Source organism: Oryza glaberrima, chromosome 8 (genome assembly GCF_000147395.1).
Source record: "Oryza glaberrima chromosome 8, OglaRS2, whole genome shotgun sequence".
In the NCBI taxonomy this organism is placed as follows: Eukaryota; Viridiplantae; Streptophyta; class Magnoliopsida; order Poales; family Poaceae; genus Oryza; species Oryza glaberrima.
In genome coordinates this window covers 12,510,760-12,534,160 of record NC_068333.1, presented here as the reverse complement: position 1 = coordinate 12,534,160, position 23,401 = coordinate 12,510,760, and the positions used below count along the sequence as shown (strand labels likewise).

At 45.9% G+C, this 23,401-nt stretch overlaps 1 protein-coding gene across 1 annotated transcript; it reads right to left on the bottom strand.

Annotated features, from left to right (window-relative positions):
• Window positions 1-1,758: 1,758 nt before the first annotated feature.
• LOC127783046 (subtilisin-like protease SBT1.5) lies at window positions 1,759-2,734 on the bottom strand. The gene is made up of 2 exons (XM_052310325.1): window positions 2,450-2,734; window positions 1,759-2,346 (listed from the first exon to the last, which is right to left on the bottom strand). Exons 1-2 carry the CDS (start codon window positions 2,732-2,734, stop codon window positions 1,759-1,761), a joined length of 873 nt encoding a protein of 290 aa, XP_052166285.1.
• Window positions 2,735-23,401: the final 20,667 nt, after the last annotated feature.

Genomic DNA, 23,401 nt, shown 5'->3' with positions numbered 1-23,401 from the left:
ACTCGCTGTTCCCAGATGTCGCTCTACTACGTACCCGGACTGGGAGGACTTAAGTGCTCTCGAGGGCTGTCACCACCTCTACACACACCTCAACGTACTGTGGGATACGCAGCAATTACTGGATAATAATTACCTAAACACCACGTCTAAGCAATTAATATCTACTTTAGTGTTTATAACTCACCAAACTAATCACTATATTTTAGTTGATTATAGCGAACAATAATCCTGTATGCTAATTTGGAACTAATCAAGAGGTAATTCTCACAAGATAAATCTAAATTACTCAAGAAGAATATTATATTGAATTCAGAGTAATAAACAGAATAAAAGAAATAGGAGAAGATTACCGACAACTCCGGAATTCTTACAACTCCGGAATTCTTCCGACTCCTTCTACTCTACTCTCTTCCTATTCTAGTATACAATATAGTACAATAGAGCTTCTTATAATTCAGCTCAAGCTTGGAAGTGTGTGTATGAAGTGAGGAGGTGAAGCCTTTATATAGAGGTAGGTATGACGGTTGGTGAAGGGGAAATGTCCAAACTGCCCCGCAATCGTCATTGGGAGAGCATCTGGACCGTCCACGCCAAACCCCAGGATCAACGGTGATCAGGGGGGTTCGGCCGAACCCAACCTGGGCTGGGCCCTCCTGGCCTGGCCTTCAGTCGGTGGACTCCCTGGGCTCTCCTTTGTGCATTTCTCAGAGTTTTGGGTTGATTCACTGATGTTTTGATGAAGTTCACAACCCCTCCTTGTATGGATGCATAATTCTCCTCACTTTAGTCTGATTTTCCTCCCAACACCGGGGTTTATCATCTGCATACAAATATACACTAACACTTGTGGAATACATGAGATTAAGCACCTGTCACTATGTTGGATGTTTTATTATCTGACCTTTATGTAGATGTTGGCGGTATAGAATCAACATTTAACAGCCGCCAACACTAAGTGTGGGGGGTTTGTTGGCAGCTATTAAATGCAAATTCTATGCCGCCAATACCTGCATAAATCAAGAAAATAAAATATCCAACATAGTGATAGGGTTTAATTCTAACATATTCCACAAGTGTTGGTATATATCTGAATGCATGTGATAGACCGCCGAAGTTGGATGAAATATAGACTTAAAGTGAAGGTAAATTCCTATCCATATCACGAGCGGGCCAAGAACTACATTGAACATCATCAAATGGGCCATCTGCTCGAAGGAATGGATAAGGCAGGCTAAGGAGGGGAACCAGACCAAGCCTGAAGGCCGCCTGGCCCAGCCAGGTTCGGCTAAACTTGGTAATCACCGTCCGATTCAGGGTTTGGCAGGGACGGTCTGGATGAGCTCCTGAATGGCGGTTGGAGGGCAGAATGGATTTTTCACGTTTTATAACCGTCATACCTGTCCTATGAATAGAGTTCTTCACTTCACTTCTCACACGCACTCCAAGCTTGAGCTGAATTATAAAACGATCTATTGTACTTTATTGTATACTAGATTAGGGAGAGAGTAGAGTAAAAGAAGTCAGAGGAGTTCCGGAGTTGTCGGTAATCCTCTTCTTATTTCTTTCACTCTGTTAATTACTCTGATTATAATAGAAGTATCTTTTGAGTAATTTAGTTTTACCTGTGAGTAATTTAGTTTTACCTGATGAAGAGCCGACACACGTTTCCTATGAAAACCGATACCTGAGAATACTCTCGGGTGAAGTGCTACATCGGTATTTTCCGTACGCTTGTAGATTTTATCTGTAAGGTTAAGGTTAAGAAATAACAAGAACGTGCCCGGCCCTGATGCTGTACGCGCCAGCGGCCGCAGCTCGGTTTTCAACTTGGATGGGTTTTCCTGTGTTGTCCACGACGTCGGCCGTTGTCACGAACGCCGACCGGATCGCGGCGGGCGACCAGTGCGGGTGAAGAGTCCTGAAGAGCGCCACGAGCCCGCTCACGTGGGGCGTGGCCATCGAGGTCCCCGACATGAAGTCGAACGGCGTGTACGGGTGCGCGTCCGGTACTCCAGCGAAGATGTTGACTCCTGGCGCCATGATGTCCAGCTTCAGGATGCCTGGGCTGCGCTTGCTCGGACCCCGGCCCGAGAAGCCAGCGACGATGGGCGCTGGAATCGACGACCCCAGAACTGTATCGCCGAGTTCGAGGGAGGCCATCACCGCGGGCGAGGACGCATAGCCCTTGAGCCTCTCGCGCTCGTCGTAGGAGACTTGGACGATAGGACGAGCAGGCCCGTAATCGTACAAGTCGAATGTGTAGCCGGGCTGCTGTATTGATACAGCGGCTGCGGCCTTGTACTTGGTCACCGCTTCTGCGATGGGATTACCACCCCTAGGCGTGCTCTTCAAGGCCTCAAAGATGACCATCTTGTCGCGAAAAAGCGCCTGCTTTTCCACTTCCGGGACAGGCAGTAGCGGCACTCCCCATCCTCTCCGTAGAGGACACCTGGGTCCTCTTCCTGTTGGCCATGTATTGGCCCAAGATGGGGTTGCCGCCGGTCGTTGACTGCAGCTTGGCCTCCAACGAGCGGTCGACCGTGCCGGCGCCCACGGTGAACATCCAGGGCACGTCGTTCTCCACGGTGGAGGCGCCGGGGCCTTGGTTGCCGGCACACACCACGAACGGAATACTTCTCCATGGCGCTGTAGGCGGCGATGGCGACCACGTCGCGGTCGTAGGTCGTCTTGACTTCTTGGCTGATAGAGAAGGAGATGACGTCGACGTCGTCATGGACGGCCCTCGTCCATGGCGTGGATTACTGCGTCGTCCGAGCAGGCACGGTAGTCGCCAACAAGTGACGTGGTGAGGTGGACATGTAAACAAGATGTACTTATTGATTCATGTGCTCCCTGTTTAGATCTGAATATAGATAACATGTACTGCAACTATTAGCTGAATAATTCTTAGGGTTGAACCTTTTGGTTGTGTTTTTGTTTCAGGTTTCTAGAAACGTATCTCCCAGGTACTGAACTTACTCTTCCACTCAGGTACAAGGAATTTCCAGGCCCAACACTGCCCCTGCTCGCGCCTTGGGACCAAGGGTCCGGCCCTCCATGCAGTTCACTGGAAGCTCCTCGCTTCCTGAGCAGCAGACCAGGTGTACGGGACAAGGTGGAGGCCCGGAGAATTTCACGAGCCGAAGAAATCCACGAGCCACTGGTGCAAGGGGTGGGAGAGGAGGTTCCCCTATCTCACTCAGATCTAAATAGGAATGCCGAATGGCCTTGTAAGTTATTGTGAGTGTTGGGTCAACAGTTCATTCTCATGACCTTTATGAAGTGTGATATTGATTTTGGTTTAACAGTTCATTCAGGTCTTTTTAGCTGTCATATCTCTTATGCATAAACCATGGTTTTAGGGTGTCTAGTACATCTTTAGATGCTCTGTGATGTTTGTGAAAAGCTTCTATATGAGTGCTTTTAAGAGGAGAGACTCAATAGAATTGTTTTAATACAATTATTATGTTTTAATCATAGCACATATGCTATTCTTCATAAACCATGTTATTAGGGTGTATAACTGTCTGGTACATCTTAGATGCTCTGTGATATTTGTGAGAAGCTGCTATATGAGTGCTTTTATGAGAGGCTCAATAGAGTTGTTTCAATACAGTTATGTTATGAGCTCATATATGCTATTCTGCATATCAACTAATTAATGTTTTCTAGCCTGCCTATGAGTTAAATCTAATTTGTGTAAGGAATAATCAATGTATAAACTGAGTGCACATTTTTTTCAGAAGATTAGCTTTCTCTTGTTCCTACAAATTATTAGTACTCTTTTTCAGTTATGCAGGATCATAACCTGCCACTTTTTTTCAGTGATAGGATTGCGATTCAAACATATAAATTATTTATTTAGTTCATCTTTTTCAGTAAAGAAGGTTTCCATAGTAGTGTTCAGCCCCACATCCTCAGGACCCCTTCGCGTCTAATCCTGATCCTGACGCGCAGGAGACGCTGAGGCCTGGCGTTCTCCTTGCCCTTGACACACTCAGGAGGTTTGTGCTCGAGTCGATCAACTCCCTCGCGCCTGCACTCATTCTGGGCGGAGTGCTGCCGCCGCAGCATTGGCTGGGCCTGGGTAGGCGCTGGCCACCCCAGGATCCTCCTCGCCTCCAGGTACATTGCAATATGCTCACCTCCAACCCTGGTCTACTTTATTTGCTTCTAGATCTGGTGGTCTCGTATGATGTGACCATATGTGTTCATTACGGCTGCCTGCTAAGTCTCAATTAGAGATTGTCAGATTGCTAATTGTTTAGTGTAATGCTAGATAAATCGATTTCGGGATTTTCAGTGTACTGCTACTGATTGTCAGATTGATAATTGTGCTTCATTTCCATGGGGGTTGTTAGTCCATATTGTAGTAAGTACCAATCCTTAGCCTAACATGAATTTCTAGAAATTAGATAACATTATTTTATGTAATCATGTCCACTTTATCTATTAATATTTAATAATCATGCCATAATTTATTTTCAAAATTTCAGTTACCTTGACCGCAAGGAGGATCATTGGTACCCTGGGTTGATGGTGGTCCTGCGATGTGGATGACACAAACAAGCTGAAGGTCTCCATTTTGTGCCACCACACAATCAGTTTCCAGTTTCAAGGATGCAGCTAATATCACTGGTGGAGAAACCCTTTGTAGTCCCGGTTTGTAACCCCCTTTAGTCCCGGTTTCTAAACCGGGAGTACCAATCCGGGACTAAAGATCGCTATCTTTAGTCCCGGGTGAAATAACCGGGACTAAAGATCGATCTTTAGTCCTAGTTGGTAACACCAACCGGGACTAAAGATGGCTTAGCCAGCTAAGCCATCTTTAGTCCCGGTTGGTGTTACCAACCAGGACTAAAGATCGAGCTGACCTTTTTTTTTTTTGCATGGCCCTGTTGCTGCATGGTTTATATATATATATAAACCATGCATATATATGTTTCAATACATATATATGCACACATACATATATATATATATGTTATGCAAATGCATATATATATATATATATATATATATATATATATATATATATATATATATATATATATATATATATATATATATATATATATATATATATATATATATATATATATATGACCAAAATATATTTACATTATAGAAAATGTGTACACATGCATATAGAAACATATGTAGTCATGTATTAATTATAATCCATTATATGTTCTAGCTAGCTACGATTTCGACGTAGTAGTACTCGCTGCTAGCTCAGAAGCTAAGGACCGGTGAATTGTGTTTCCGTCGTAGTAGAATTCACCCTTGGGATCAAGGATTTCTTCGTTGATGAATCCCATGAGTTGTTCTTGAACCGCCGCGATAAATTCCTTGTGTGTGGTCAGGTTATCCCTCATGTGAATAAACTATATGAATGTATGAAATTGATTAGTAATTAAACAAGAAATCGTTACGTAATGAAATTTTGAATTTATTTGTACGTACATCGAGCTCTCTTGTGGTGATGATTTGGTCTGCAAGGCAATGGCAATACTCGCACACGTAATAGCCGCACAAGTTAGTTCCCTGCTTTTGCTTTGCGCACTACAAATAAATGACAAACAACGAGAGATATAACTAATATATACTTGTATGTATTTGAATCGGAGAAATATAAATGTAGAGCATGTGTACTCACAGGAAATTTGAACTTCCGCCTAAGTCTTTCTCTCCATTTGCCGCGGACCAAATGATGGAACCGATACCAAGCCCTACATGGAGTTTAAAGCTATGATTCGTAGTAGCAATTAACATAACAAGATTTTCTTAATTAACAGAGGAACTTATGACGGTACCTGTCTATAAGTTCGAAAACCTTGTCAAACGTAGACTCTTTTTTATCCATTGAGTCATATACGTTGACGGTGCAGGCCGACAGGTCGAAGAGTAAAAGCACCCAGTGGAAACTGCAATGTGCATGGGATGCATTACATATGAAACACTTAGCAAGTTCGTACGGGAATGAAATTTGGTATGTAGGAAGACAGTAAAATTAAACTAACTCTGTGTTGTACGGCAACAGTATGAACGTCTTGTAATGTTGCGCCTTCAGGAGATGGACGAGATTGTCCTCTGTTTCTTGTGGATATTGGTCGAGCATTGCGACGTTTACTCTCCGAGGGTCGATGAATCCAGTATCGAAAACCCTCCGCCGTCGGGCCCTTTGAATCTCCATTCTACAACGATAAAAGGGAGTATATTATTTTCTATAGTCTACTTATATACAAGGACCTAATTAATTAAAGGAGACGTATAGTAAGAAATCTAACTGAACGATATACTTACAAAATCCAGCAACTCATAATAGAGACGTCAAGGGCGTCCAGCTGGTATAGTTCGTAGATTCCCTTGAAATTGATCCAGAGAATGTCATCTCCTTGCAAGAAGTCTGTGTCCCTGATCCTCGCTCCGATCATCTCTCTACCGGTGGCGCTCATCTCCATGTACAGCTGATGGAACTTGTACATTTGTGTGGGTAGGGACTGCAGCAGCTCAGGCTTGACAAGCGGTTTACCGAGTTCGTACATGTATTTCACTTCCGCCTTTTCGATTGGTGTGACTCCTAGCAATTGATCCGTAGTTAGACCGGTGTCAGTAATAAATTGTTCTATCGTCATTTCTTTACCGGTCACCAACGGCTCGATCTCCTGGTTTGGTTGCTCTCCAAGCTGAGGGACTGGTTTGGACTTTCCAGAAGATGCTTTCTTCAGCGTTCGCTCATAGTCCGATAGCTTGATGGCCTCCTTGACAGATGCAGACATACCCCTGAAGAAGTTCCTGACACTGGGCTCTATAGGAATCTTCTTTTCTGGACTTCGAGGCTTGAATTGTCTCTTGACTTCTGATGCAACATAAGCGTCAAGCTCCTCTTGCGTGCAATCGTACCCCGGGTCCTTGTTCTTGACGGCGTCAACTTTCGCCTTCTTCGTTGCCCTTGTGTGGGCAGGCGGTGGAGCTGGGGGGGCCCTTGACTTTGAAGGTGCCGGAAGAGGAGCTTGCGGAGGAGTAGGTGTAGGAGCCCGAGGAGGAGTCGGTGCAGGATCCTGAAGAGGAGTCGGTCCTGGAGCCTGAGGTGGAGACGGTACTGGCGGAGCATGAGGAGGAGACGGTGCAGGATCCTGAGGAGGAGATGGCGGAGCCGGAGGAGATGGTGCACGAGACGCCGCTTGTCGCCCAGGGAGGATGATGTACCGCCTGCGCCATAGAATAATGGCATGGCTTGTGTCTCGTAGATGCGTCTCACCGTCTCCTCCAGGGTAATCCAGCTTGAGGTCCTCGTACGCGCCTTCGACCAACTCAACTTCGACCTTCGAATATCCTGCTGGAATCGGCCTGCAGTGGTAAGTACCTGAAGGGTCCGTTGGGATGGCCATGCCCGACGCCACCTTCATGTTGTGAGAGATTATTTATTAGTAATCAACATATATAAGCAGCAACTAGCGGAATGGCTAAATCTAAAATATATAAATTACGAGCTTACCTTTATTGATAAGTTCTTGTAAGGAATATGCAGCTCACATGGTGTCCGCTGAGTGATGTCATCAACAGGATAGGTCGATTCGTCCTGTGTTTGCATGGCGTCCATGCTCTGTGATCCTACCTGCCCCGTTGAGGCGCAGCTGCTACGGTTTCCTGACGGGCTCACCATTGCAGGAGGAATGGTCGGCTGGGGATCATGGGACCGATGTGCGACCATGCGTTCATCAACCTTCCTTGCCACCTCCTCTTGCATGCTGAGTTCGTAGCTCGATACCCGGAACTCTAGATCTGCAATCTTCGCCTCGGTATCTCTCTTACTCCTCATCCGACTCCTGTACGTGTGGATGTCCTCCTTGAAACTAATCTTCCAAGGAATCACCCCTTTCCCTCGTGTTCGTCCTGGATGCTCTGGAGTCTGCAGGGTGAGTGTCAGCTCGTCCCTATCTCTGTCCGGTCGGAACGTGCCCTGAGAGGAGGCTTCCACTACATCTGTTAGTCGTCGTGCAGCCTCTCGTATCTGATCGCCGAAGACCAGTGAGCCATCAGCTGGGTTGAGCGTTCCACCGTGAGCATAGTACCAGAACTTCAATCGTTCCGGCCAATTGGCGGTTGCCGGTTCGATACCCTTCTCAATCAAGCTAGCCTCCATCTCCTCTCACTTCGGCATCGCGACGCTATAGCCTCCTGACCCCAAGTGGTGATGGTACTTCTTCTTGGCGGCATTTTCTTTGTTTCTTTCCATCATCGCCTGCCCTTGTTCACCTGTCTTATATGCAACAAACTCGTCCCAGTGATCCCTTAGCTTTGGGAATGTGTCGAAGTTCGGTGTCTGCCCCTTCAGGATATATTTCTTGTACAGCTCTCCCTTGAAGCTCTGAAACTGTTCTGCCATTTTCTTCAGAGTCCACCTTTTCACTTTGTCCTCTGTACCCGCGGGAAGGGTGAATGTCTCGAGCATTGTGGTCCACAGCATCTCTTTCTCCGAATCTGGGACAAAGCTCTCATGATCTCCGCGTGCCCTTGTTCTTCGCCAGTACACCGTACTGATAGGCACGTTATCCCGCACAACCCAACCGCTGTGACGTACATAGTTCTTGGCGGCTTCGGCCGGGGCACTAGGACGTCCATCTTCTTCCACTTCCGTTATGATGTGCCGACCCTCAAGCTTCTTCGCTGCACCTTGTTGCCCGCGTGCCCTCTTCTGTCCAACGGAGGGTTGACTATCACTAGCCTCCTCCTCCTGGTTCCCCTCCACATCCCTTTCCACGTGCCCCTGCTGGTTCCCCTCCGCATCCCTCTCCACGTTCCCTTCCTCGTTCAAGTACTGGTTTGGATCCTCGTTCCCCTCTTCTTCATTCCAGTACTGGCTGCTTCCCTCCGCGATTGTATCATACAATATCTGTTTCTCATCGCGGTCAGCCATCTGTTGATATAAGAAACATCTGCTAAGTCACGAGACATTTATGTTTTAACAATCTAAGTCATGTATGCTAAGTGTAAATGTCGTACATTAGAACCCTAAACAACCTTACGTGCTAAGTCTAATTACAAATCGTGATATAAGCTAAGTCTAGGTGACGTATATTATACAACCCTAGCTAGTAAATAATTATATACTAAGTCTAATTACAAATAAAATAATCTTATATTAAAACTCAAATAATATTACATGCTAAGACTAAAATAGTCATGTATATGCTAAGTGTTTCGTGCTTATATGCTAAGTCTAATTAAGACTACAATAGTCAATTGCTAGGAGTCGCACCAATTCCGTAGTCAATAATTACATACTAATTCTAATTACAAATAAAGTAATCTTATATTAAAACTCAAATAATATTAGAACACTACACATTCTTATATGCTAAGTCTAATTACAAGTCTAATATTCTTAATTGCATTACAAATATAACAATCATTTATATTATCAAGTCACTTGCCTGCACGAATTCCTTCTAGGGCTAGCTCTTCCACTCCGGCTTGAGGGACGATTCCGACGACACGTCTTTTCTGCAAGATACAAAAAATATGTATTAGGATAAATGCGAAGTAACATATATATATTGCATTTCACGTTCACGTTCGTTCGCTCGTTCTCATTCACGTTCGTTCTCGTTCATGTTCGTTGTCGTTCTCGTTCACGTTAATTCGTTCGATCGTTCTCGTTCTCGCTCTTGTTCGTTCGATCGTTCTCGTTCTCGTTCACGTTCTCGCGGCAACGTACGTTGACGTGTTCGTTCTCGTTCACGAGTTCGTTAACGGCGGTGTGGCGGCATCGGGCCGGCGCTTGGCGCGGCGGCGTAGCGGCGACGGCGGCGGCGGCGTGGCGACGGCGGCAGCGGCGTGGCGTTGCATACGGCGGCGGCGTTGCGTGGCGGCGAAGGCGGCGGCGTGGCGTGGCGGCGGCGGCGTTGCGCGCGCGGCGGCGAAGGCGGCGGCGTGGCGTGCCGGCGGCGGCGTGGCGCGGCGTCGGCGTGGCGCGGCGTCGTCGTGGCGCGGCGTCTCGTGGCGGGCGGCGCGACGGAGAGAGAGATCGAGATCGGAGATCGATGAAGGAGAGGTGGCGGCAGCTCTCACCCTAGAGATGCGGCGGCGGCGGAGGAGGCGGAGGCGGCGGCGAGGACGACGAGCTCGAAAAGACGGCGAGATACAGCGGCGTCGGCGCGGGGATTTGCCTTAGGCAGTGGCGGCGAAGGAGAGAGGCCGAGAGAGATCGATCAGCTGAAAACGTTAAGTGTTGGTGGAGAAGACGAGGGCGCACATCGGGAATATATATAGCCCTCGATCTTTACTCCCGGTTGATGAGAACAATAGGGAGTAAAGATATCTTTACTCCGAGTAAAGAAAAGATCTTTACTCCCGGTTGATGAGAACAACCGGGACTAAAGATAAACAACCGGGACTAAAGATATCTTTAGTCCCGGTTGTTCTCATCAACCGGGAGTAAAGATCTTTTCCCGCTATTTCCAAATTCTTTTTAAACCCGGTTAGGGTTAAGAACCGGGACTAAAGATTATAGCACTACATATTATTTTCGCTTACATATGTGTTTCTAAAATAGAAGTTAATGCATTAACATTATTTAAAGTACAAAGATTAATGACAATTACTTCGAAAAATTATTTTTGTCTGTAATAAATTAAGTGGATAAATCGTAATAAGCAAATATATGACTTAAAATTAATAAAAATTCCAATAATCATATATACTTAGCATATGAATGATATTATTAAATTGGTAAAAACTCTAATTAAGATATGTATGTACATACTGCATGATTTAAAATTAATAAAAATTGTAATCATCATATATACTTAGCGTAGGAATTATATTAAATTAAATGTTAAAAACTCTAATTAACATATGTAAATGCCACATGCATAATTTAAACCTTTTAAAAATTCGAATAGTCATATGTAAGTAGCATATGAAAGATAGTAAATTAAATTGTGAAAAACTCTAGTTAACATCTATAAATGCCACATGAATGATTTAATACTTTTAAAAATTCTCTAGTCAATTATAATTAGCATATGAATGATAGTCAATTAAATGTAGCATATGAATGATAGTAAATTATGCCATACATCAATTGATTTATATGGATAATCAATACATCCAAAATAGTTTACATCGTGTACACAATAATTACGGCATTACATCGGCGGTGACGGTTGACCGCACGTACTTTCTCCTCACTATTGTTCCCTCCTTGTGATCGCTGCGTGAGTAAGGGGTGTCTTCATTTGATAGGAGGATGCTAGGGTTAATCGTCACCGTGAAAGGGGGTTGCCCATCCAACTGATCATAATCCTCGTCAATCTTGTCCTCAACTCCGACGATTTTTCTTTTGCCTAGGAGAACCACTTGACGCTTAGGCTCGTCAGGCCCTCTGCCCTTCTTTCCTTTGCTAGACATGTCCTTCACGAAAAAGACTTGCGTTACATCATTGGCAAGGACAAAAGGTTCGTCCGAGTATCCAACCTTGTTAAGGTCAACAGTTATCATACCACTATCATCAATCATTACGCCTCCACCAGTCAACCAAACCCATTGGCACCGGAACAGAGGAACCTTGAGAGGACCATAGTCAAGTTCCCATATATCCTCGATGGCACCGTAATACGTGGCAGTTGTTCCATCGTGTCCCATGGCATCGACATGAACAGCGCTGTTTTGGTTCGTGCTCTTCATGTCTTGGGCTCTCGTGTAGAATGTGTACACATTGATCTCATATCCTTGGAATGTCGCGATCGACCCAGACGGTCCCCTCGCCAGGAAGGCAAGTTGTTGGTTGATCGACTCGTTACCCATGAGATGTTGTCGTAGCCACGTGGGGAAAGTATCAATGTGATGCCGTGTAATCCATGCATCGAACTTACCGATGTTCCTGGCGCGAACTAGAGCCAAGTGCTCCTCGATGTAAGGAGCTACCAATGAAGAGTGTTGGAGAACAGCGAAATGGGCTTTACGGAATAAATTGTTGTCTACCGTCATTATTGCTTTCCTTCCGAGAGTTCCCTTTCCCCGTAGTCTCCCTTCATGGCGTGATTCAGGTACCCCGATTGGGCGAAGGTCTTCGATAAATTCTACGCAAAATTCGATGACCTCCTCTGTTCCATAACCCTTGGCGATGCTTGCCTCTAGAATATACTTCTTCAGAATGCCCATGTACCTCTCGAAAGGAAACATATTGTGTAGGTACACAGGCCCGAGAATACGGATCTCTTTCACAAGGTGACAAGCAGATGCGTCATTATATTGAAAAATGAAGGTGGAAATATCAACTCAAAACTGACGAGACATTGCACCATTTCATTCTGAAGGGCTTCTAATCTATCCGGATCGATGACCTTCTGCGAAATTGCGTTCATGAATACACATAGCTTTGTTATTGTTGCCCGGACATTGTCTGGAAAGATACCCCTTATTACAACTGGTAGCAGTTGTGTCATCAACATGTAACAGTCATGAGACTTTAGGTTTGTGAACTTCTTCTCCTTCGTGCTTATTATTCGCTTGATATTCGTGGAGTATCCAGACGGTACCTTTATGCTCTCCAAGCATTCAAACATACTTTCCTTCTTTGCCTTGCTAAGAGTGTAGCTGGCTGGACTCAAGTAATGGCTTCCTTTCTCCTTTGGTTCCGGGTGAAGGTCGCCGCGTTGTTCCATATGCTTCAGATCATTACGTGCTTCCAGTGTATCTTTTGACTTTCCGTATACACCTAGGAAGCCAAGAAGGTTTACGCAAAGGTTCTTAGTGAGGTGCATCACGTCGATTGCGTGGCGTACGTCCAAGAATTCCCAATATGGTAACTCCCAAAATATAGAGTTCTTTTTCCACATCACCGCGTGACCATCTTCGCCTCTATAGGCTGGCTTCCAGGCCCCTTTCTGAACACTACTTTAAGATCTTTAACCATAGCAAACACTGTTTTCCCGCTGCAATGTTTAGGCTTCGTACGGTGGTCGGCCTTATGTTCGAAGTGCTTGCCTTTCTTCCGTACCGGGTGGTTTGCTGCAAGGAATCGACGATGACCCATGTATACAACCTTCCTACAGTGCTTAAGATACGTACTTTCTGTTTCATCCATACAGTGAGTGCAAGCCTTGTACCCCTTGTTGGACTGTCCGGATAGGTGCTAAGTGCAGGCCAATCGTTGATGGTTACGAACAGCAGCGCTCGTAGGTTAAACTCCTCCTGTTTGTCCTCGTCCTACACGGGGACGCCTTCCTTCTTCCACAACTGTTTAAGATCTTCGACCAGTGGTCTTAGGTACACATCGATGTCGTTACCAAGTTGCTTGGGGCCTTGAATAATAATCGGCATCATTATGTACTTCCTCTTCATGCATAGCCAGGGGGGAGGTTGTAGATACACATCATAACGGGCCAAGTGCTATGGCCACTGCTCATCTCTCCAAAAGGATTCATGCCATCCGTACTCAAACTAAACCGTATGTTTCGTGCTTCCTTTCCAAATTCTTTAAATTTTCTGTTGATGTTTTGCCACTGCGAACCATCGGCGGGGTGTCTCAGCATCCCGTCCTGTTGACGCTCTTCAGCGTGCCATCGCAACATTCTAGCATTCCCCTTGTTCCTGAACAAATGCCTTAGCCGTGGTATTATAGGGAAATACCACATCACCTTAGCAGGAATTCTCTTCTTTGTTAGCTGCCCGTCAACTTCTCCTGGATCGTCTCGTCTAATCTTGTATCGTAGTGCTTTGTAAACAGGGCATGCTTCTAGGTTCTCATACTCCTCACCGCGATATAGGATACAATCGTTCGGACATGCGTGAATCTTATGAACTTCCAGTCCTAACGGACAGACTATCTTCTTAGCCTCGTACGTTGTCTCGGGCAATTTGTTTCCCCCCGGAAGAATGTTCTTGACGAGTTTCAATAAATCGCCAAATGCCTTGTCACTAACCCCATTTTTTGCCTTCCATTGCAAGAACTCCAGAGTGGTATCCAACTTTTTGTGCCCCTGCTCGCAACCTGGGTACAACGAAGTTCTGTGGTCCTCCAACATCTTGTCCAATTTATGGGCCTCCTTTTCACTTTCGCAGTCCTCCCTGGCGTCCTGCAACATCTGACCAAGATCATCCGCAACGTCGTTACCATCAGCAGCTATTTCCTCCTCGCCCGTTTGATTTTCTTCAAATCCAACATACTGAGTAAAGTCCGGAATATTGTCGTCTTCCACTTCATCTTCTTCCATTTCATCACCTTGCTCTTCGTGGGATGTCCGACAATTATAGCTTGGCATGAAACCCGACTCAAACAAGTGGAAATGAATAATCCTGGATGCAGAATACTCCTTCTGATTCTTACACTTATTGCATGGACAACAAATAAAACCCCTTTGCCTATTAGCTTCAGCCACTCTCAAAAAATAGTGCACGCCGTCAATAAACTCTTTGGACCGCCGGTCAGCGTACATCCATTGCCGATCCATCTACATGAGTCAAAAAAAACCGTACACAAATAATTATTCTTACAATAATGACAGTCATACAATAATTATAAGATATCTTTATTCATACAAAAATCATAAAATATTACACCAAATAATTCTTAAAAACTATTTGTAAAGTTTTAAACTAATTTTAATGTGTTTTACTTCTTTTAATTTTCATTTTAGTTTATTTTCTATTATTTAAGATTAACTTTCACTAGAGTTTTCCTTCTCAACTATTTTATAAAACCTTGTTTAGCAAATGAACTAAATTTCTATATATTCTTTCTTCCCCACACACATTTTCTCTCTCATCAACTTACAACTTATAAATTTTGGAGACAAAAAAAAGTGTGCAAAACATTGGTGCAAATGTAGTATGACAAAAAAAAACATTGGAGGATGAAGTTGCAAACCTTTTAGGCACCTCCGATTTGTATGTAATCACCAAAATAAATTCAATAGAAATTTTGGCATGACCTCCCCTCTTTTTTGAAGAAATTTTGAAGCTTGCTCGGGCAGCTGGAGGAGGAAGAAGACATATAAATAGGGGTGGGACTTTAGTCCCGGTTGGTAGCACCAACCGGGGCTAAAGATCACCAGGATCTTTAGCCCGGGACTAAAGTTACGATCTACCAACCGGGACTAAAGATCCCAGGGGCCTGACATGCCCTGACAGCATCCGAACCGGGACTAAAGATCAAATATGCCCGTTACCCTTTTGAACCGGGACTAAAGATCATTTTTAGCCCCGGTTTTTATTGCATCCGGGACTATTGTGGAAATCGGCCGACCGATGAAAGATGGTTTCTCCACCAGTGTATGGACGTTTAATTATTGAGGTTTTACTCATACCATCAGTCTTATGAAATTGTGCTGCTAGAGGTCGTAGTAATCCTTCATTGAGTTAAGCTGTTACAGTGTGCTGACCACTGAGGCAATAGGTTTTGCTATCAGCAGTGCAGCCATCACTTGTGCTGTCCCTGTAGTTATTGTGTTGTTGGTCCATAATTTGGTGCTTATATGATGACAAGTGAACTTCTGCTGTAGACTAATTTTGATTAGCTGGCTTATTTAAAGGATGGAACTTCTGAACCTTCCATCTATTTGGAAACTGTACCTCTGCATTTTGGAGTTGTTTTTAGTCTTTTCAGCTTATGGTTATTTATTAAGAATCAACACATGTTATGCATATGGGTGCCCCTCTAAGAATTGACGATTTTGAATAGTAGTAGAGAAATAGGGAATTAAATGGATGCCGCATCTGGCAACGACTTCCATTAGCAGATCTCTTGTTTTGCTTGCATTGTCAGCAGAAAAAATCCCCCATGATTTCAGCCATCAAATTCTATTATTTACCCGTAGCAACGCATAGGTATATACAATTATTTACTTATTACTAGTCAATATACCCGTAGCAATACAATTATTTACTTATTACTAGTTAATATAGCCGTGCGTTGCTACGGGTAAATAATACTTCCTCCATCTACTTTTGATAGTTATATTTCATCTTGACACACAGACCAAGGATAAGTAATTCTACTTATTATCCACTTAAACATGCTACTAGTCATTCCTCGTAAACAAGCGATTCATTAATATTTACATTTCTCGATGCCAATGTAACCAATCTTGTGTGGAAGAATGGAGAGTCATGCATTAAATCCGAGAAAGTCATTAAGATGATAGGTTGTTGAATTGAAATATACCTATCAAAACTAAAATTTTCAGATTTAGAAATATAACTATCAAAAGTAGATGGAGGGAGTAGAATTTGATGGCTGAAATCATGGGAGATTTTTTCTCAACTTGTAATCACTTCAATTGATTACAAGTGAACCGGACAGACCGGACTAGCATGGCCCAGCCTATCGTGCTTCGTACGACTGACCGGACTAGCACAGTCCGGCCCGTCGTGCTTCGTGCTTCGTGCTGGGACTTGGGCCGTACCAGGCTAGCATGGCCCAGCCCGTCGTGCTTCATGCTAGAACGGGCCGTGCCGGCCCGGCACGGCCTGCTAATCGTGCTAGGCCGTGCCAGGCCAAGGTAGAGAAGACAAGGCCCAAACATGGCCCAAAGATATATCGGGCCTCTTCGGGCCGTGCCGTCACCGGAGCTCAGATCGAGTAAGCACCACCACCACCAGATCGAGAAAACGATGGAAATATTGCATGGGAATTGATCGAGAGCTAACTCAGATTGAATGAATAAAGAGAAGCAAGGGAAATGAAATCGCTGCGCTTTGATTTATTTTTGTTAGGATCGGATCCGAACCAGATCAACTTACATGGGAAATCGTTGCGCAATCAAATCTATCTGATTAGCATTAGAGCAAGTATAATACGTATTATATAGGTAAGCTGAGAGAAAGCTAAAAAAAACCCTTATAGTCAACACATCAACTGTATTAAGGCAAGTACTATAGTCATTTAAGTACAATCCCCTAGATGCCACCTAAACTTAAATGATGATGTGGAGGAGAAAGGAGATGAGAGAGAGGATGAGCCACCCCTCATGCAAGGGTCAACCTCTTCACAAACTTCAAGGAGGAAGGAGAAAAGAGTGAGGTTGATTGGATGAGAGTGAATAAAATAAATATTTATGTTGCATTGAGACTAGTATATGAGCTGCCCTCTAATAAATTAGTTGATGATATGGACAATATTAAATGTGATAGTCACCTCTACCATAAAACTTAGCCCTTAGAGCAGGTTCAATAGTATCGCCAGCTGCCGGCTCCATTTATCTTTGCAGTTAGTATTAGAGCCAAGTTATACAATAGGTTAGCTATTGTGTTGATCATATATCACTAATCAAATAATTTATTCTGTCCACACATATTATTGTACATGATCCAAACTGAACTCAATTGCTGTGCCCGTATATGCACTAAATTAACAAAGAAGAAAGATGGGCCGGCTGAAGAAGATAGCAAAAGAGAAACCACATAAGATCCGACGGGCATGTCGTGGGACCCACAAAAGTACGTTTTTAATCGCTAACCAGCCATGCGCGTGTTGAAAGACGTGCTACCGCCCGGCGATATATCTGTCGCCCGTTTGATTCTCTTTCCTCACTTCTCTCTCCTATATAATGATATAATATTTTTTGGAGCCTGCTGAATCAGCCTACTGTACCTGCTCTTATTAGCGTTGCTCATAGCATGTGGCTTGGAAACAAGGGGCAGGGCACCACAATCCCAGGCGGCAGCCTCGCACGTCGTGCACTGCAAAGTAAGCACTATTGGAGGGCAACGCCGCGAACCCAGCTGCCCAGGACGCCTGGCTTCTTGGCCAGATCCTCGATCTCGGCGAAGGTCAGCCTCGCGGAGAAGGCGTAGATCCCGTGCGTTACGTACCTGTAGTAGGAGTCCAGGAGGCGTGGCTCGCCGGAGTAGCCAAGCACGGTGCTCGGCAGGAAAGACACGTGCCAACGGCGGTGCGCATCTTCGTCCATGGCGCCGGCGTTTGGTGGCTTCCGGAGGATGACGAGGTAGGTTTCGTGTCTAACATGGGGTTCGCCGTAGTATTGCCGTCAGCTTTTGCTGCACGTGGTGGCGGTGCAGCAGAGACGAGGAGGAGGATGGCCATGACAGCCGCCGCCGCTAGCAACAAAAGTCGTGGCGCCGATGTGGCGGCCACTACCCACGAGGACGACCACGCGGCGGGAGCGGACATCCCCGATCTACCGGATGGTAGATCGGCTGCGGCGGCTTGTGGCCGGGTGGCGCACGGGCGGCCAGCCCGGCCATGGCGTGCGGCAGCGCGGCACGGCCACCACCAGCGACCGGCGGCGCCCGACGGTGACCGGCGGCGAGCGGCGGCACGCAGCGGCGCGGGAACACGGCACCGAGGCGTGACGACATGGCACAAGCGGCGGGCGGCGTGAGAGAGAGAGGAAGGGAGGGGAGGGCCTCACCGACGGCGAGCGACGGGGTCGGACGGCGAACGGCGGATAGACTACGAGGAACGGTCTTAAATTTTAAGCTATCTACTTTCCGGAGGATCAAATATTAAGAGGTCAATAATTGCGTTAGAAGCCGGGTCCACCAATCGTGAGCCACCAAGGTCACATTGGGTCTGCTCCACCGTAGGCCCAACCAGAGCCACAATATTAGATCCACAATATTAGATCCTGTGCCTACGCGGTGCGGGAGCGGTAGAGTGCACGGGAGCGGATGGCGAAAGAGGGAGAAAGATGGAGGGGGAAGGGGTCATATTTATAGCGGCGGGAGAGCAAGGCGTGGCCGGTGGAGCCGGTTTCCACGGCGGCGACGTGGGGAGGTGGGGGAGAAAGAGGCGGCGGGATTCGAAATTCGAATCCCGACCGTTTCACGGTGCGGGTGCGCGGGGGAAGTGGGGCGGGGGTTGCAGGAGGTGGGTGACGTGCGCGGGGAAAGCGGGAAAGTGGCGCGGGAGCGGCGGTTGCGGCACGCAGTGGCACCGGCCGGAGCTAGGAGACGGGTCCGACAGGTGGGGCCCATCTGTCGACGACCCATGAGGGAGGGGGGCGCGCGGATGTCGGGCCAGCCCAGCTGAGGAGCAGGGGGGAGGAAGAATGGGCCGACGGCCCAGAAGGGAAAAAGAGAGGGAAAAAGAAAAAGGAAAAAAGAGATTTTTTAGGGATTTCTTTAATGCTTGTGCTCGATTTTAATTGATTAAAATTATCTCTGGGGCTCTGAAAATTCCACTAAAAATCCTGTTAGCGTATTTTAACATGTAGAACCCAAGAAAAATTCCACATTCCACTTCCAAATATTATTTGCATTTATTACTTTAGGGTTTCACTCTTGACTTTAAACAAATAATTTCATGCGACAATTTATTAAATAAATTTAGGCTTGGGAAGAACTTCAGGTGTGCACCCACTCCTACCATTCTCGGAGTAAACAATTTACTCCTATCATGCGCCTCTACCACCCACCTTTATTCGAGTAAATGATTTATTTCAATAATAAAAACAACTTCCCAGCTTCCGATCCCACTCCACGTCCCGCATCGTGCTCCCACCATTATCGGAGTAAATGATTTACTTCGATAAAAACAACTTCTTTGCTTCTGGTATATATTATATTTTCCCCGTACCCCACCACTCTTGCCTTGCAGTTATTATAGGGAAGTCTAGGGACTTAGAGCATATCCTATTTGAAGGAGGGTGGAATTCAAATCTGGTAAAGGATCTTTCCTTCTATTGATTTGATAGAAATTCATTTTTCTTTTCCTGTCTCTATAATTTTTTATGAATAAGCCTGTGGTAATCCTTTTATCTCTATTTTATGGCACGGGTGCTTGTCCAATCTATAAACAAGTACTAATAGGGAAATAAAAACTATACTAAAGGAAACGTAGGATATCACTCCTAAAATCTAAAAAAGGACATATTAGGGCTATGCGGATTCCCCACTTTTTTTTTCTTTTTTTCGGATCTAAATCGATCCACCATCCCAGCCCACAGATCGACGACACACCATGGAGGAGGAGATGACACCGTGGCGGTTGATGGCGGTGGGCGGCCGCGGTTGAGGCGACGGCACTGCTTCGGGCCTCGCTACCGGACGCTGGGCAGCACCTTAACTAGCAAGGAGATGTTCACCTGGGCCAATAGAAATAACCAGCGACTGCTCCACATCGGCGACATTACAGTCTGATTTGCATCTGCATACTCTCCTTCAACTTCACGTATGAAGCCTCGATTTTTTTTTTGCAAATCAAATTAACGTGCAATCTCCAATATTACCTAGATCTCAATTGATGGGCTGCACAGGTCCTACATTTGCACATCGTGCTCCATGTGGCTGGCCGGGGAGGATAGCGTGGAGTCTGCCAGTGATGGAGGTTGTTTGCTATTTTTCTTTTGCTCGTCATCTCTATTGACATGAACGATAATGTTTTTGCATTTTTTTTGTGCTTGCTAGATGATGGATGGCTGCTATTGTGCAACGTCGAGCTCATCTCTAGACCACACCGCTACATCCTTCCATGACTCCATCGTAGATTACTGCTCGCCACCTGGTTGCCCTCTCCACTACCAGTCACAAGATGCAGACCATCCTCTTCATCCTTCTAGCAAGATCTATCAAAGCCAACAGATGGATTTTTAACTGAATCATTTTTTTTTCTTTTCTAGTTTGATTCACCATTTTACCGCTTGTGTGTGATTGAGCCTGTAATTTTTTCATTCATACGACTATTTTATGATACAGGTCAATAATACTCTTAGTACCAGTTTTTACTCTTATACTGTATATTGAACACATCAGTAAATATATTACTACACGGTGGCTACGAGATCATGGCTATATCGAGAGGAAGGTGGTAATGTTTTACTCGCAAACCATGAAATCTCAATTTTTACTCTTATACTGTATTGAGTACATCAGTAAATATATTACTACACAGTGGCTACGAGATCGTGGGCTATATCGAGAGGAAGGTAGTAATTATTTTACTCACAGACCATGAAATCTAAACAATATTTATAATATTGGTAAAAGAATTACTAGCGTTATAAACTGGTTGTAATTCTGTTACGACCATCTAGGTATGGCATCATACGATGTGGAGGCATTCATGCGAGTTAATTTGTTACTTTTGAATGAGCAGATGTGGAAGGCTGGGAGTAAATGAAAAACTCCACAGAGTAAATACGTTACTTTTGAAATGTGCGGAGATACTATAAAAACGGAAAACTCGAAAAAAAATAGACAGTAAATATTTTACTAAAACGCGAAAACAGAATAACTAGATAGAAGGAATGCAGAAAAATCTGGATGGGGCCTATTGATGAAGCACGGATGAGATGGAAAAGAGAAAAAAGTACGGAAGGTGGAGTGGTAAAAAAAGGGAAATAATGGACCAAGGAAAGGTGGGATGCGGAGAAATGATGGGTCGTAAAAAAGAGAAAACCGGAATGAGAGGGCGTTGTGCGGCGCTCGAACTAATATTTCGCATTGTAGCGCGCGGATTAGCGCTATCGTCTAATATATCGCATTAATATATTTTTCAAGTTTGTAATAATTAAAACTCTATCTATTATACATTAATACCACATTGTTTTACATAAAAAACTTAATCTTCATCTTCATATTCAGGAGAAAAGAACATCACCATGATGAATCGAATCAAGCACCAGAGATTCCGTTTCAGAAAAAAAATACTAGAGATTCTCAGTCTTCGCCTCCCTAGCTGTGTCCAGCGGGATGCGGAACGTGCAACGAAATTCTAGCCCATGAGAATGTGAGATGGGGGAAGAGAGAGGCCCTCTAAAAGAAACCCACATGCAGCCCAATAGCCCATGTTGGGTGTTCGGCCGCGCAGCCCATGCTCGCTTCTTTCCTTGTCCCCTCTTGGCCACTTCTCCATCTTCTTGCCCAGATCGATCCAAGCGTAGGTGACGAGAGAGCGCTGCTAAGAACTAGTGAGCTCGAAGCCCACGACGAGCTCCTCTCCAGCGAGCTTGTCCGGGCGACCAGGTCAGATCTTCGCACCGCCTCGATCGCCGTTCGTCTGTATCCCCTGCCCACCCACGGTCCGTCGTCTCTCTGTTAGATGGATCTCCCTCTCATTGATCCCAACGACTCAAGGGGGCCTTGACCCGCGCCCTGATCGGGGGCGCCCAGCCCAATGGCTGGTGGGCCCCCATCACACTGCGCCATATAAAAGGGGGTGGAGGCCGGGGTGGCACACAATACGAGATTCATCGTCGCCGCCACTCCACCCCACAAACCCTAGCCGATCGAGAGGGGGTGCAGCTAGTGACGGGAAATGCCACCGCCGCGCCACGACCTCCCCGGAACCGTCTATGATCGCCACTACCGCAAGCACCGTCGTCGCCGTCCACGTCAACCCCGCAGCGACAACGACGATGTCCAGCGCCTCTTCCTCCACAAACACCTCAACCGGTCGGTCTCTCTAAACCCTCTCCCTCATCCATTGTTGTTCAAACATCAACCCAATAGAGCCTACTCGACTAGATCTAACCTAGGTGATCCTAGAGAGTTCTAACAATGGTATCAGAGCGTTCCTAGTGCTTAGATTGGTTCGGGGATAGAAATCCAAAGAAAGAAAAGCAAAAGATCTGCACGGATCAAAAGAACCAAAAAAAATCCTAACCCTAAATCTTACCTCGTCGCCAGCCGTCGTCAACGCCGGCAACGGAGGGGGGAGGGCCTAGGAGCCCCTCGATGGCCATGCGCGCACCCGCGGGTGCACGCGCGCGCTGCGGAGGGGGCCCACGGCGGCGCCGCCATCTCCGTCGACGCTGGTCTCTCTCTCACTTCACACGGTTGGAGGGCGAGAGACGGTGTAGGGGAGAATAGAAGAGAGAGAGGGCGCGGCGGCGTGAGGGCCACCGGCGTCGGCGACGCTGCTCGGCGCGGCCGCGCGCTCGCGAGAGAGAGAAAGAAGAGTAGCTAGGGTTTGGCGCGGCGGCTGGGGGGTCGGTGGTTTTGTTCGCCCGATCTCCCCGCGCGGCCGTCTGATCGAAATCCTAGCGATCGGACGGCCGGCGGCGGCCAGGCCGAAAGTGGCCCAAGTGGGGAGCGCGCGGCGGCGGCTTTCCCGGCCTAGGCCCAGCTTGCGGCCTGGGGAGGGGAGGGGGCGCCCGCCCGCGCGCAAGGTGGTCGTGGACCGATCGGCAAAGGCAGGAAAAGTTTATTTTAGGTCCATCAGGGGGCCGAAAATAAGGAAAGAGAACAGTAGCAATTTTCCTTTTAAATTTTGTCATTTTTTTCATGCAAATTTCAATAGAATTTGAATTTATCTCTGTTAAATTTTAAACCATAGGGGTAATTTTTACAGAGAATAAAGACAAAGTTTTCTACTGTTCATATGATTTTTATATAGATCTTCCGCTGCAAATATATAAAATTGATGAAAATTAGTGTTTCTAAAATTAAATTTCGAACCAACGGGAGAATTTAATTTTAGGAACATTAA